Source organism: Uloborus diversus, chromosome 5 (assembly GCF_026930045.1).
Source record: "Uloborus diversus isolate 005 chromosome 5, Udiv.v.3.1, whole genome shotgun sequence".
NCBI lineage: Eukaryota > Metazoa > Arthropoda > Arachnida > Araneae > Uloboridae > Uloborus > Uloborus diversus.
This window is the reverse complement of record NC_072735.1, coordinates 18,325,204-18,341,090: the sequence shown is the minus strand read 5'-3', so window position 1 is coordinate 18,341,090 and position 15,887 is coordinate 18,325,204. Positions and strand designations below refer to the sequence as shown.

General features: G+C 32.3%; 1 protein-coding gene across 1 annotated transcript in view; it reads right to left on the bottom strand.

Annotated features, from left to right (window-relative positions):
• Window positions 1–15,887, bottom strand: part of LOC129222013 (prohibitin-2-like) — a 58,295-nt gene that overhangs the window by 10,740 nt on the left and 31,668 nt on the right. The window contains exons 3-7 of the mRNA XM_054856431.1: window positions 10,920–10,999; window positions 6,476–6,600; window positions 3,729–3,914; window positions 3,485–3,592; window positions 1,518–1,595 (exon numbers count right to left, since the gene is read on the bottom strand). Of these exons, the coding sequence (XP_054712406.1) occupies window positions 1,518–1,595; window positions 3,485–3,592; window positions 3,729–3,914; window positions 6,476–6,600; window positions 10,920–10,999 (577 nt within the window). The remainder of the gene's footprint in view (window positions 1–1,517; window positions 1,596–3,484; window positions 3,593–3,728; window positions 3,915–6,475; window positions 6,601–10,919; window positions 11,000–15,887) is intronic.

Below are 15,887 nucleotides of genomic sequence, written 5' to 3'. Positions count from 1 at the left end.
TTGCAGAGGCACTGAACCATGAAAGAGGATATCAGTCGTGCTGGATGACAAAAGCATTCAAAATCCTTTTATTGAGCAATAGGCGCCAAAACCGAAGTGAATCCACGAATGTTTCAGTTGAGGTTCCCTTGTTTTTCAGATTTTGTGTAATTTGTGCATCATTTTCCAAGATAGAAGAACTAAGGCTTGACAAGAAAGTCATTCTGTTGTGGGGAAGATTGGCGGCAAGCATTTATCTGCACCTGTCCCATTTAGGTACATATGTGTACTGGAAATAGTTTGATAAGGTGAACCTCTGAAGAGATAAGTGCCCAAAACTAATCAACACAAGTTCACATGGAGATGCACGTATATACCAAGTTTCTTTGAATTTCATGTATTATGTTTCGAGTTTAATCGCCCTCAAGAAATCGGTAAAATACATGTTAAACACAAACGGAAGGACAGATAGTTTCCAAAAATGGTTAAGGTGGTTTCAATGCACCTTAAAATGTGTTGATCTGTCAAAATACGAAAACTCACACTTAATTGCTTCTTCTATGCATTAAAAAGCAATCAAATGATGATCATTTTTCATATTAATCATTTGACTCCTATATCGTTAGCATTTTGTCTTTTAATCATGAACAGAAATTGGGGTTCCTTTATGTAAAAGCAAATGACTAAGGTTCCATGGCCTAAAAAGTTTAGGAACCGCTGCATTACAGTATTGTTCACCATAGTTTAAAACAGCAGTCCCCAACCATTTTTCACCTAAGAGCACATACTAGAATATCGCTCACCATTACTTTTTTCAAGATGTTACTAAAGAGGTGAACATAGATAATACATACACACGATAAATTTTAAAAAATTAATTTTAAGTTAATTTAAAAAAAATTATTTTAGAAAAATCTTACTTATAAAATACCCCCCCCCCCACTGGTTAAACTGTCAAGAACATAGGAAAATGGCTATTGCTTAAAGGTTACCACCATAAAAAAAAGTGACTGTTGGTAGCAGGGCTAGAAAAATCTTTAAAAATTTTACATACCCTGCCAAGCATGTTTGTCTCAAAAATACATGCTCGGTTTTTATTGTACAGTAACAAAAACATTTAAATTTGTCGTATAGCATTAATCGGACAAAAAATTTAACAGCTTTATATCTGAAACAAGACTTATTTCAATATAAAACAGAAATAGAAGTTTAAATAAGTAATACATAAGTCACCATTAATATTACCAATACTCAATTAAAAAATTATAACAATCGTCATTTCGCCTCAAAATTTCGACTATATTTTTTTGGAAACATCGATAAAAATGAAGAATAGATCTCATGGAACAAAATTCCCTGAGAAAAAATTGGAAAAAAAATGGGGGAAAATTTGGAAAATTCCCTGACATTTTGACCTGTGTCATTTTCTCTGATAATTCCAGGTTTTCCAAGAGTGTATGAACCCTGTTTTTGCATGACTGCGTTGTAAATTATCCAGAATTGGTATTTAAACAAGCAAAATTAAATCAAATACTTACAGTTCTAGCAATATTCTGAGCGGCTCTAATTTTTCGCAGTTTCAAGTATCCAGGATTTTTAGAAATAGCATCACCCAATTGAAAATCAGTTAAGGAAATCTATATTTAAGGTGATTTTTATACACCAAAGTCAAATCAGGAAACATTCATGGCATTCAAACATTGAAATGAAATTTCTTTACAATATTCAAATGAACTTAATGACCAAAATCAAAACTTTAATAATATTCCACAAAAATTGCTTTGAAAAGTAGCTACATCATTTTGTTCTTTGAGATATACACAAGACCCCAAATGTGCACCACAATTATTGCCATCAGATTACTAAAGAGTGCATCACATATTAATGGCCTTTAAACTACACACAACATTCACTTTCTCATACATCAAAGCATTCATACACCTTATGTTTAAAAGCAAAGAAAAACTGATATGCTCTTTACTGTCAGCATTAAGTTTTTTTTCTTTCTTTTAAAATGTTATTTAGATTTGCGTTTACAGTACCAAGTAATGCTTAAAACATTGGCACCAAGATTCACAAACCATTTAAAGGCCAATAATTCATTTAAATTTTTCATCACATGGCATATTGGAAAAAGCTCAACTTCATTTAACAGTACTTCTAAATAGAACATAAATATTCATATAATTTTAGTAAACTAAACATGTAATTGAAAACATCTGTAGTAAAAATAAAAAAATATATTGCAACCCTAAAAGACAAAACTTAAGACATAAAAAAAGCTCTTTTTTTTAAATATGATAATAGGACATAAGGAATTTGATATGCTTAACCAACTCAGAAATTATTGCATAATAAAAGTTAACCCAAAAGATAACATATTTTATAGATTATTTGTGACAGTATTTAAGGATCATATAACTGCAGAATAACTTCAGGGTTTTGAACAAATTTTACTGGCTTAGATTAACTAGGATGCAACTTGATCGAATTTTTGGAGTAGGCATGGCAAAATGACAAGTAGGCAAATCTTTTACTACAATTTATGCATTATAAGAATGGTAAAAAATAGTGGTAAACGCAAAATTACAAATGATCAATAAACTGAGTCACATAGCACAAAAAAGAGAGAGAGAAACATACAAGTTTTACATCTAATGGGATGTATGCATTTAGATTTTGAAATGCTTAAAAATTTGGAGCACACGTGTAAGAAACTGCAAGAAATGTACAGTTTACATCTAATCTGCAAAACTTGGCAAGCACCTAGAAGTTAAAAATTAGTTGCCAGCAAAAATTTAAACATCATATAAAATATTTAAAACAGAAAGAATCTTTAAAGGTATAAAACAGAAGGAAGCCTGAGAAGATAATCTGGTTGGCAGGAGGACTACTGTAAAAGAGAACCCTTGAGCTAAAAAAGACTAGTCCCCATGCCTGCCAATAGACAGAAATAAAATTATGACTGACAAATTTGCCATCAGATTACTAAAGAGTGCATCACAGTATTAATGACCTTTAAATAGCACACTTTCCACTTGCATCAATATCTCATTCATCAAAACATTCACTCACCCTATGTATGAAAAGTATAAAAAAGCCAACAGCAACACTTCACTGCAAGTTAGAAAAAGTTGTTTACTTTTCATATAATTTAGATTTGTGTTTACAGCACCAAAGAAAACTCAAAAATTTGGCACCAAGATTCACAAATCATTCAAGGTCATCAACTCATTTGGGTTTATCATCACATGGCATAACTTTTTCTACAATCACTTTTTTAAAAAGCACCTCATTTTACAAGCCTATGTAAAGTAGTAAATTTTTAAAAACTAATAACAGGAAATCATAAATGCTCTTTTTTAGCACATGCTTCATAAACATAAAATTGGTATTAAATCATTGAAACTATGTCAAACATGTCAAAAACAACCTCAAAAGTAGCAAATGTTAAACTAATGAAATGCATGTAACCCAATCACAACCAAAATAAAACAAAGGATATCATTTTTGCAACTTGAGCTTCACCCTCAGCTTGAACAATCTTTTGTTGTCTTTCCTGCTTAGCTTGTTCCACAACAAAGGCAGCCCTCTGAGCTTCTTGTTGGGCAACCTAAATTTATTTATAAGAACACATTACAAACATCCTGAAAATTACAGGATTACAGTACAATAAGTTAAACATTCAAAAAAAAGTGGGGCCAACTTTTTATTAAGGGATAGTAAGGGAATAAATATAAAGAACATACTTGTTTAGCTTCAACAGCAGCAGTATATTCTTTTCCAAAACTTAATTCTGTTATAGATACATCATCAAGAATAAGGCTGAAATCTCGAGCACGCTCAATGAGTTCTTTCCTTACAAGAAGGGAAACCTGCTGACGTTGTGTTATTAGTTGTGAGGCATTAAACTTGGCAACAACACTTTTCAGGACCTAAGAAAAATAAAAAGACATTTAAACACTTTTCATTTCTAAGGCAGACAGAACAAGTTCTGTCTCTCTTACAATAAAAGAAAAATATTATTTATCCTGTCACCAGACTGAAAACTAATTAAACAAATTGAATGTTACATGGGGTTCAGTTTACTTGAATCAAAATGGGAGAGGGCGAAATGAAGTGTTAGAAAACCAAGAGATTGACTTCACCAGACCAGAAAATCAGTAAAAATTGACTGGCATGAGACTACATTCATGAAGTTCAAATAAGAAAATATAAACACAAAACTGAAGAAAAAAAATGAGAAGAAGTACTTTTTTATCAACTGAAGTGCAACTTTTTGATTCTGAAGGTAAACATGCTCCTGTTTGACTATGGATTGTATATAATTTGGCAGTTGGCCAAGTAAAGACTATTCCATCTGAACTAATCTAGCAGGGGAGAAGGGAATGCATTCTCTAAAATAAAGTGAGGATAAACAAAAATAGTTACAATGGAAGATAACAAAAAGAAAAGAATGTTTTTATTTTGTTTGGGAATGTAAAAGCAAAATGGTAAGCTCAAAACTATGTTGTGAATAAATAAATTAATTTTTGTAGTGAGAATATAGATTGAATACATTTTAGATTTAAAAAAGATTGCCATGAGCAAATTTTCATTTTTACAAAACTGGGATCAAATAATAGAGAGCAAAAGCGCACATCTGTAACAAACCAACACAACTATAAACTAATAGATACGTCTATTTCGGCCTATAAAGAAGATATTAGCCTTCCTCAATAGTATAAGTACAGTTCTAATTTTTTTATTTCAAATAAAAATAGCTACACCGCATATTTGATGTCATGGCTAAACTTTGAATTTAGTTTTCAGCTACAGATGAAACACATAACCTTTAACATGTTAGCATTTTGCTAAAACTGTTTTTTTCCATTTTAGCTTTTTTGCAAAAGATTTTTTGAACTCGGCTCAAACCCTGTCTTGCACCCAAACTGCTCTTTAGCTGATTTTTCTAAATCCCTTTTCCTTCAAACATTTAAAGGCATTTTTATCTGTAGCAAAATGACAGAAAGTTGAGCTTTGCTTCTTGTGGTACAAATCAAGCAAGGGTGGATCCAGCTTCTGGTTTTGCAGGAGATCATTTCCAGATCAATGTCACTTTTGGGCATAAATAGGGGGGCTGCAAAAATTTGTTCAAAAACAAGCCCCCAAAACAGGGTTTCAGCTGAATTCAAAAACTCTTTAGCAAAAGAGCTAAAATTGGAGAAAAGTCTTTAGCAAAATGCTAAAATTCAGGCGTGACATCTTTGAAGAAATAAATGCAAAATAGGTAAAATCTTAAAATTTGAAATGAAAAATTCAGAATTGTTCTTAGCATTGAGGGAGCAACATTTTTTTTTTTTTTTGGAAAACCCCAATAATGCATTTATTGGAAGGAAATAATGCCCATTAAGATAAAATATTTTTGAACTTAATAGCAGTTTATACATGTTGAATAATATTTACAAATACGATTAAGTTCAATATCACCATGCTTGCTTCCCCTCTTGGATTGTACACCTTTTTATCCCATCCTTTTTTTTAAATATATTGGAGCAAAAAAGCGAAAATGACATGTTTCATTTTCACAACTTAGATAGTATTTTCGCATTTTGCGAAAAATGCGACCGTAGCGGAAACTCTGTCCCAAAATGTAGCTTTAGTTTATCTCTGGTCATTTAGAGCCATGACTCCCTCCGGATGAATGCTTAACCATGAGATAATTTTTGAAAGGAAGCAAAAGGGTCATTGCACAAAAGGTCACTACTCACTTTTAAGAAAATGTCGAAGTTGAACTCTTACACCACTTTGATTCTTTTTCTAGCACTTATGTCACAGGATAAAGTCCGAAATAGAAAACCACTATTTTGTTCAAACTTAAATTTATTAGTTCCTAAACTGTCTAATCCAGCGGACGGCAACCCGTCAATCACGATCGACTGATTGATCTTGAGCCCCTTTTAGTTGATCGCGGCAATATTTTTGATTTTGCTTCCAGTTAGAGTAGCATGGAAAACAATTTTCTCGATCAAAATTAAGTTAAATCAGGGCGTCAGAGTCTGGAGTCGGTCTTTTTTTCTCCAACTCTGCAGTCCTGGGTTTAACATCAAAATCAATAGTTATTTGAAAAACTTCCTAACTTTTTATGCTTACTAGATTTTTTAATGTCATCATTTCATCCATTTTAAAGCAAGCAATAATAATTGATTGAAAATATTTTGATGTATGTTAAAAATGTCCATATAGCTTTATTTTAGCAATTTAAAACAACTTTTTAATGAATAGAAAACTTTTTATCAGAGTTAACCTACAATTAGTAATCAGCACAATCTCAACTTAACGGTGTGTATGCAACACAGCCGTTTAAATCCATAGCAAAAAGTATAGTCACCCCCCCCCCCCCAGCTGTCAAGTTATCTTTGCATTCACCAAACTTAAAAAGTCGATCTTCAGTCAATTTAGGTTGCCAACCACTGGTCTAATCTTATAAAGGATAGTTATTTTTTGAAATGCTTACTTCATTGCAAATAGAGGGCAAAACTCTTTCATCGTAATCAGTTCCCAACATCCTATATATGTGAGGAAGATTCTTGGCATCAGGTCTTGCTAAAACTCTCAAAGATATATTCACCATTTGAAGATCTAGAAGCGAAAAAAGATGTGCATGATATATTACAGCCTGACCAATTAGATGAGGTTGGAACCAAATTATATAGGTGTACTATTAAGGAAACACCATGTAACAAAATTTTCAGACTTAGAGTGGAGTGGTTCAATGTTGATTCCAAATAAGTTTCATGCATAACTTTTCAAGGTTGAAGCATGCTAACAAACAAAAAAAAAAAAAAAGAACGCAACGTGATTAAAATAAAATGAAGAAGTTAACTTAATGAAAAAAATTTTATGACAAAAATATTAAACTGAGACTATAAGAAAAAAAAGGGGGGGGAAAGGAGCTGCTCTTGACTTGAACCACTATTGTTCTGATTATTTATTCCATGCACTCAAACCCAATGAATTATCTATCGGAACAAGGATAAAAACTCAGGACAGGATGGTGGGGATTCTCACAAAAATACTTATATCCCCTTTAAGACGATAGTTTGAGTGGGTCGCATGCATGCGATACATTTTTTATTTTAAAAATAAGAGACATTTTCAAGTCTGAGATATTATATGCATAGCTATTATCCATGATTGATAATATGTTTCTCTACTATTGAAAATTTAAAATCCAACAAACTTCCATTTTCTTCCCGGTAACTATGAAGCAAAAGGAATTTGTTTCTGAAACAAATGTAGTCTGGATTGTACAAGCGTGCTCACCAATCCCGACCAGAAAGGAACTCCCGGAAAATGAACCTTTTTCTGCCTTTAATCACCTTTATCTCAATATGCTTATTGTATGGAAACTCTAGGTCAAAAGTGTAGCAACATATTTTGAATTTTTAACATAATTTGAGAACCACACATGAAGATCACAAGGTTGATAATTGAAGAAGCGTCTGTTGGTTGTGAAGAAGGTTGTCAATGATTTTGAGGCATTGAAAACCAGTTTGTGATGCTCCGCAAGTGAAGGAGCTTGACTTCAATCTGCCGGGGAAGATTAAGGTTAAGCTCAATGTCTGAGCCAGAGGACAAAAATTAGCACATTGCAGTGTTTAGTTATGTCTTTTTAAACTATGTTTTAAGTGTATGTTTGTGAGATTTTTTGTACACTCAGTGATGGATTTACCATATCACAAATGCTGCAATTGCAAGGGGCTCAAACAATATTTTAGGTATATTAGTTCATCTCTATGGGGCTCCCAATCCTGTAAATCTACAACAGTGTACACACACACATACACATGCACATTATATATAAATGCAAAGGAGCATGTGGCTTGTGAAGCCTGTTAAATAGGCGAGCTCTGCTGTTTATCATTTATTTTGCAATGTTAAAATAAAATTATGATTAAATAACAAATTTGCCATCAGATTACTAAAGAGTGCATCACAGTATTAATGACCTTTAAATAACACACTTTCCACTTGCACCAATATCTCATTCAGCAAAACATTCATTCACCCTATGTATGAAGAGTATAAAAGAACTAACAGCAACACTTCACTGCAAGTTAGAAAAAGTAGACCTCTTCATATAATTTAGATTTCTGTTTACAGCACCAAAGAATACTCAAAAATTTGGCACCAAGATTCACAAATCATTAAAGGTCATTAACTCATTTAGGTTTATCATCACATGGCACAACTTTTCCACAATTTTTTTAAACACTTGTTTTTACAAAGCAATTGTAACTAAGTTTTTAAATTTATAGAAAAAAGAAAATGTCTTTATAAAACAGAAGCAAAAATTATGAAAAAATATTTGCTGTTTAGTGGTCAATTTCATGATTTAAAGTTTCTTCATGGGTCGATTTTTCTGCTGTTTATCAAGTTTTTAGGCATATTCATGAAAATAATGTAATAAAAACAGCACTTTCAAAAAAATTTAAAAATTGGCACATTCATAGAAATAATTTTAAAACATCACTTTTCCACAAAAATCTTCATTTTGTGTTAAAACATTTCTAGTAGGTTCAGTATTTGTAACACATTGAATCTAAGATGCAGATAATGTACAAACTGAAGATTACTTAGAAAAAAAAAATTAAAAGAAATAGCAGCAGAATACAGTTGGTTCTCTGTTTATCGACTTTCTCTATTTAACAACGGCTTTTCAGTGTCCCAGATGTTTCACTGTAGTGTTAAAAGCATTCTATTTAAAGATGTTTTCTACTTAAGGATGATTTTTTGTGGTCCCTTGAAAGACCTTAAACAGAGAGCCAACTGTAGTTCATTTGGTAACACTTTTAAAAGAACATATTAAGGAGTGTCAAAACTTTATAAATGGTTCTAAACCAATGGTTTTTAAACTTTTCACACCTGAAAATCCCCTTTTTCATAAAGAAATCATTTTGTCTCCTTCCGTGTTCATAATAATCTAATTTCATAAATGCTATCCTGAACAGTGGTAGATACATGGGGGGGGGGTAATGGGGGTCTTGACCCCCTGCCCAATCCTGCATCAGTATTTCAATGTTTGCTCGAAAAAATAAAAACTTGATCGAAACCATAAGAAGTGGATACAAGGAGGGGGGAAGGATTATGGGGTTATGCCCCCCCCCCATCAAAGTCTGGGACAATACTTAGTAATCTGTTTTAAGGCTCATTGCATTTGAGTAGCAAGAATGATTGCTTGGAAAAGAAAGAAAAGCCGGACCAAAATCATAATAAGAAACAGTAAATGGTTTTCAAATTCTTTTTTGGGGGGTATAAACTGTCACTTTTCTATTTATAGCATATGTATTTAAAATATGTAGTTAGTAAAATAGCTTTTCTTGAGACAGTTAGTCTGCGGTGCTGGGTTAAGGAGCCAGTATAATGAAAAGATACAAAGAACTGCCTGACGCCCGATAAAACCATACATAAAGCTACAGGCATGGCTTCAATTGATAAAACAATTGAGTGTGTAAATGTTTTTTTTTTTTAATGTAAGTCTCTGTAGATTATAATTTCTTTCTCTTGTAATTTTTAGATGGTTTCGTTTTTAGTCGTGCTGAGTTTATTTTTAAATGTGCTGTAAATAGTTTATTAGTTTAAATGAGTGTTTTAGATTTAGTATCGTGCAAGAAATGTAAAACCCGAGTGTCGTGTTAGCGTAAAACCTCATTATACAAAGGTTTTCGTATTAGACGGAAACCCCATTGATAAAAGCTGTATTTGTTAGAAAAGAAATACATATAACAGGGGTTCCCATTTTTTTCCGGCTTACGGCACCCTTTGACAAATTACAATTTTTTCATGGCACCCTAATCTATTTCCTCGTGGCACCTCTCGCCCTTCCTTGCGGCAACCCAGAGCGCCGCGTCACCCACTGTTAACCCCTGACCTAGAACAAATACAATGAAGTGTTCGGGTGACAAAGCAGTGCAGTCTTTTTTTTTGGACTGTTGAAAAAAATTGATGAACCCAAAACCGATGGAATCATATCTGGAGTTCCTGCATCAGACTCTGAGACTGCCACGTCTTTGTCAAGTTCTAATTTTTTACAGTTGAAATTAACCAGTCGGTGAGTAATTTATCGAGTCTGTATTATATTTATGGAATATTTAATTTTTAATTAGGTTTTCGCCACATTTTTTACTGTTATTTATTTAAAGTGATGTTTTACTATTATTTAAAGTAATGTTATTTTTCTGCATACAAGATGGATGATTGAAGTATCATGTAAATTTATAATCTAAGATTGATATGTGTCTAGTATTATGCAAATATTGAATCAACCAAGGGTTTTGTGATCCGAAATTTCTGAAAACTTTGGATTGTCATTTCCGAGAATTTTCGGCTTACATTCTAAAACTAAAAAATTATTTTAAACGAAAACTTTTAAAATGATTTTTATCAGTGATCTCGATGATTTTTGTTTGTACATTCGAAGAGTTTTTAGGGGGGGGGGTGTTCGTAGATGAAAATTTTTGTAAGTAAGACTATGTTCTTGAGCATGACCCCCCATAAAATGAAATCCTGTGCCTGCCCATGATCCTGAAGTTACAATGTATTTAATGAGTTAGAAAAACAATACCATATTTTATATTGAATAACTTTTATGCATAAACATAATTATATGTCATTATATTGTAATATGAGAGTTGCAAATTTTACTCTATTCAACAATGATTACAAAATTGTAGAAAAATAGATGTGTAAAGTACCATAGAAAGATTAATACAATGCTATTGCAATAGAAGTGTGCAAGTTAAAAATTATAGGTCGGCAACAGGCTGCATGTGCCCTTCACATTGTTCTAGGCCTCCCTAAGGAAGCACACAAAGATAGGGCTAAGAAATAAAATTAAGAATTTATAATATTACTTTTGCATCGTAAAATATTTTTTCAGAATTTTTTTAAAGATTTACCTTTGCTACCAGTTGGAGAGGATATCTTTCGAGGCTTAGCTCTAATGTCATAGATGATAGGGTAATGAAACCAAGGAATTCTATAATAAGCAACATTAGATGAATTAATATTAAATTATTCAATGAATTTCACATCATGCAATAAATTAAATCTTACACTAAATATAGGCAAACAAAATTCAAAATCCATTTGGAAGTACATTAAAATATTCTCAAACATACATTTCTATTCTTCATATTGTTGCTGTACTGGAGTTTGTGCACTGAATATCAAATTAGGTTTAAATTTCATGGAAAAGTGAACAGAACCAGACAGTCAAAATGTAAATTTTAGTAGTTTGTACACATAGTGTTTTTCCTCAGACATTTTTAGGAGGGCACTGCACCCTGCCCCCTTTCGGTCACACAACCTTTGATGTAATCCAGCCCTCTTTTTTACATTGCTCAATTTTCCCTTTTTTCCCTTTTCAAAATTCATCAACATTTGATCTCAAAAGCAAATTTTCTTTTTGCTCAAACTGTAAAAATGCCTTTGAGATGTCCCAAGATTATGCTACAAAAATTTGCTCTTTTTTTTACAATGGCTCGAAAATTATATTGCCCGACATGCCCGGGGCATGTAATTACAAATTTTTTTTATTAAAAACTGGTAATTTTAATGACTTATGTTAAATTTATTCAAACTTCTTTTTATGTTTTATATAGAAACAGTTCTTGATTCTGACATAAAGCTGTTCAATTATTTTTTTCTCTGATTAATTCTATACGACAAATTCATATATTTTCATTATTATATAATTAAAAAAAACTGGGCATATAAAAGTTTTATCTTAATATATAAAAATCTTCTGTGCAGAGAGACGTTTGTCACCATAAGGTTTTTAAACGGCTGGACAGATTTTGATAAAATTTTTTGTGTGTAATTAAGTTGTGGCAAGCATGGTTTCGAAGCGCGATGGATTGAATCGGAAACGTCTTTCTTAATTAATTAATTTAAACTTAAGATGGTTATTTTTCCCAAATGATTAATATTTATTTTAACCTATTGTTGAGCAAGAACTGAAATAAATATTTAACCCATTGCCAAAGGACAATAAGAAAGCCATCTCTGTTTTTTGTAATGAAATTCCCAACCGTGATACGTCAATTGAGAATAGATAAAACGTAGAGAGTGAGAGTGAAGTCTTCATATCTGGAAAGCAACGAATTTAGGCCCCGTAATATATTTTAAAGTAAAGTACTGGAAGGTTCACGCAAAACGTGTGTAGTTGAACCATGTGACCGTATCGGTGTTTTAGGTTGTCCTAACCAAATGATCAGAAAGTACCGTTAGCAACATTTCTTTTTCGGCTCAAATCCATCTGAGTTTTGGCACCAATGTCAAGAACACTTTAAGGATTATCAAACTAATCAATACGTTAAAAGGAAAAGATATGGAATTTAAAGATGAAACAAATTTCATTTTTGTTCAGATAAATTACAACAGGGTAGTTCTGTACACAAAAGATCAATGCAGTGGACGATCTTTATCTTTGGTGGAAAGAACAAATTAGGCAATATAGGAAATTTAAAAAGTTTTCATTCAAAAGATCAGACCTCTAATCGGTCGCAGTTGGCTTCGCTCACTTAACGGTTGGGTAACAGTAACGCGGTGGCTTGGCGACTTTGGCTATAAACAATAGAGTTGCGTGATCATTTGTTTACACCTTAAAGCTACTGTTAATGTAATTTATTGTATTTTTTGTTTATTTGGCAAAATATTTCAAATTGCCAAGAATTGTTTTTCGTTTTTAAAGAGTTTTTAGTCATTATAGTTGAAGAACGTGTTTATTTTACATCGGGAGGGGCGGGGATGAGTGATTTTCTCTTATTCAGAGAACTGTTTTCACCTTTATCATTTTTTAAAACGATATCCTTTCAATTGTTTCATTCTTTTTCATATGGGGGATGTTGCAGCGGGATTTCCCGTTTGTACTAGATGGGTAGTTAGTTTTTTTACACTTAATATCTGAGGATGCTTTTTATCTTTTGAGTATGGCTGAAAGAACAAACCATCAAGTACGAGAGAAAAAATAGTTAATAAAACAACTGCTCAGTGGCATGAGATAAATCAAGTTGTAATAAATACACGCATTATGACACCAAGTAGCTTAAAACATTTTCTTTTTACTTATTTTTTTCAACAAAACGGTTCAAACACTTGATAGTTTATTGATATTTTAAACTTTTCAATTTACGAAGTTTGAACAGAACAACGTCTGTCGGGTCCTCTAGTTTGGGTATGAATTTCTCCTTGACAAACATGCCCACCAGGGCATGTAAAATTTTAAAGATTTTTCTAGCCCTGTTTTTTACTACAAAAGTCTTTTGAGGAAGTGCCTTGCCCCTTGTTAGATCTAGGAGAAACACTGAGACATTGCATGTCAAATGTAAAGCAAATAAACATCACAGCTGCAAATATTGAAAAATGAAAATTAGGGAGACTTGGTATGAATAAATTTAACTAAAGAAGTTTGAGCGTAAAATATATTTCTTTTAAATAAAAAAGGTTAAAAAAGAGCCTGTATATAGGACACGAAATTCAGAAATTGAGGTTACTATTTTTACTCCTTAAAGCTAAAGATAAAAAATATTTTAAAAAAGCATAAGTTTCTTTTCTCTTCTACATGATAAGTAACATTTCTTGGAGCACGAAATAATGTAAGAAGCGCAAAGAAAAATCGGTAACGTTTTTCCAAATTTTTTAGAAAATAAAAGTTTTTAAAAAGAGGGATAATGAAATAAACATACAGTCAAACCTTGATATCTCGAACCTCCTTATCTCAAAACCTTTGATGTCTCGAAACAAAAATTTTCCCCAGCATTTTCCATAAAAACCCCTATGTATTTTCCATAGTTATCTCGAAGTTTATTTTTCGAAACCCTTGATATGTCGAAATTTTTGCATAGAAGCAAGTTTCAATTGTCGTTTTGCTTTGGCAATTTTTGTAGTAAAACCAGTTCAGAGACAATTGCTTTACATTTTTCATCCCTTTTCTTGGAAATTTTGTGAATAGGGGATTGGGACAAGATAATAGGGGATAATAGGGGAGTGTTGGTATGAAGGGGGTGCTGTGTTTTCCCCAGAGTTTAGAGTCTTTGTGCATTTCTCTCGAACTTGTTGTCCACTTTGAGAAAAGGGGTTCGATTTTTCGTCCGTCAGTTTTCAAGCGAAAACGGAAAATGCGTTCCTCATTTTCATCATTCAGTTTTTTTAACACCTACAAAATGGCTGCTGAGAACTTTTTGAATGTGAGGTTACTGGTTAAAGATAAAATTAGAATTTTAATGTTGCTGCTTTAATGTTGAATGAAAATTGTTGCTCATTTCAAAATCTCATCCTGCGCACTTTCGACAATTAGAAAATTTCAAATCTAGTAAATATTGAAAACTACTTTATTGATCGTAATTCGAAGTGGTCCCATAGTACATATATAAATGCATATAGCGTACATGTGTGTAAATGTGAGAGTTACTAGAGTAATTTTTTAAAAACCTTGATAACTCAAAAACTCGATATCTCGAAAAAAAATTCCGTCCCGAGAGATTCGAGATTGTACTGTATTTTAAAAAGGATCATACATATACAATGCTCATCCTCTTTTTATGAAAAAGTGTGATTGCAGTCATTTTGCCACAGAAATTTTTCTCGAAATTTTCATCACTGAAAATTCCAATTTTGAGAGGAATTTCACTCTTTTGATAAAAATTTGGGAAACATTTATTTCTTTAGAGAGTTGGGAAGAAGGTATCAAAAGTTAGGAGTTTCTCGAACGAGTAAAAGTCAAGATTTACGGTCGCCACTCACCACGTGGCGACTAAGTTTTCAGAATTGGCGACCCCAAAAAATTTCTACAGTCGCCAACTTTTTTGGAGGGTTATTTTTATTTTAGATCCCAAGAAACGAATTCCACACCACTCCACAGATGAATCAGTACAATAGTCTATGGGACGAGCGCAAATATCGTTCAAGTTCGTTTACCAATCTTAGGGACTACGTGAACTTGCTTGAAATCTATTATAAATGTTGAACTCAATAGAAAAATACAATGTTCACAAGCTGGAACTGTCTCATTAAGTTTTAATAAGCAATCGAAATAGGAACTATGTTCCGTGGACCGTTAGCACTTACACAAAAAAATTTGTCTCTAGATGGCGCTATTCTACACAATATTTATAATCTAAAAATTTAATAAACAGTTTTTCAACCGAAATTTTTCTGCTTTACTTAACTTTTCGTTGCAAAACATATTAATACGTTTTAAATTACTTACTTTTGCTTAGTAATTTTGAACTAAAAGGAAATCAAAATTTGTATCAATCCGCAGCTCTGAATGATCTTAATCTCAAGATTTCGTTTATTACACTAGAACCAGCGCACATAGACATTGTTAGATACAAAAAATTAGAAGGCACTTTACTTCACAAAAAAGATATTAATGAATCACGGAATAGCAATAATTGGCCTACAAAATCTTAAGAACATAAACAACTCTAACAGATGCCAATACATGTTTAAAAAATATTATAAAAATAAACATTAGCAGACGATAAATTAAAAATTAAAATGTATGTTTCACTTTCATATCACGATCTTTTCCTTTTTTAATAGTATTGCTTTTTGACTGCAGACGATATTTTGAGTGCATTTTTAGCCTACTTTCTCGTCAAAGAAATATAAAATAAATAAGGACATAAAAGGTGGTTTAGTGGGCTAAGGTTAATGTATCGTAAAAATATTCCTTAGTACAAAAAAAAGTTTTAAAAAATAATAATTTGAGTTCTTAAATTTTGAATTCAAATTATGTTTTTCGCAATCACGAGCTGCGACAGGACCCTACTCATTGGTTACTATCCTACTCACTTGTTTCTAGAAACGGCTTCTGTCCCTCCAAGCCTCCCCTCCTTTTAGGCGGTTACGTGTGTATA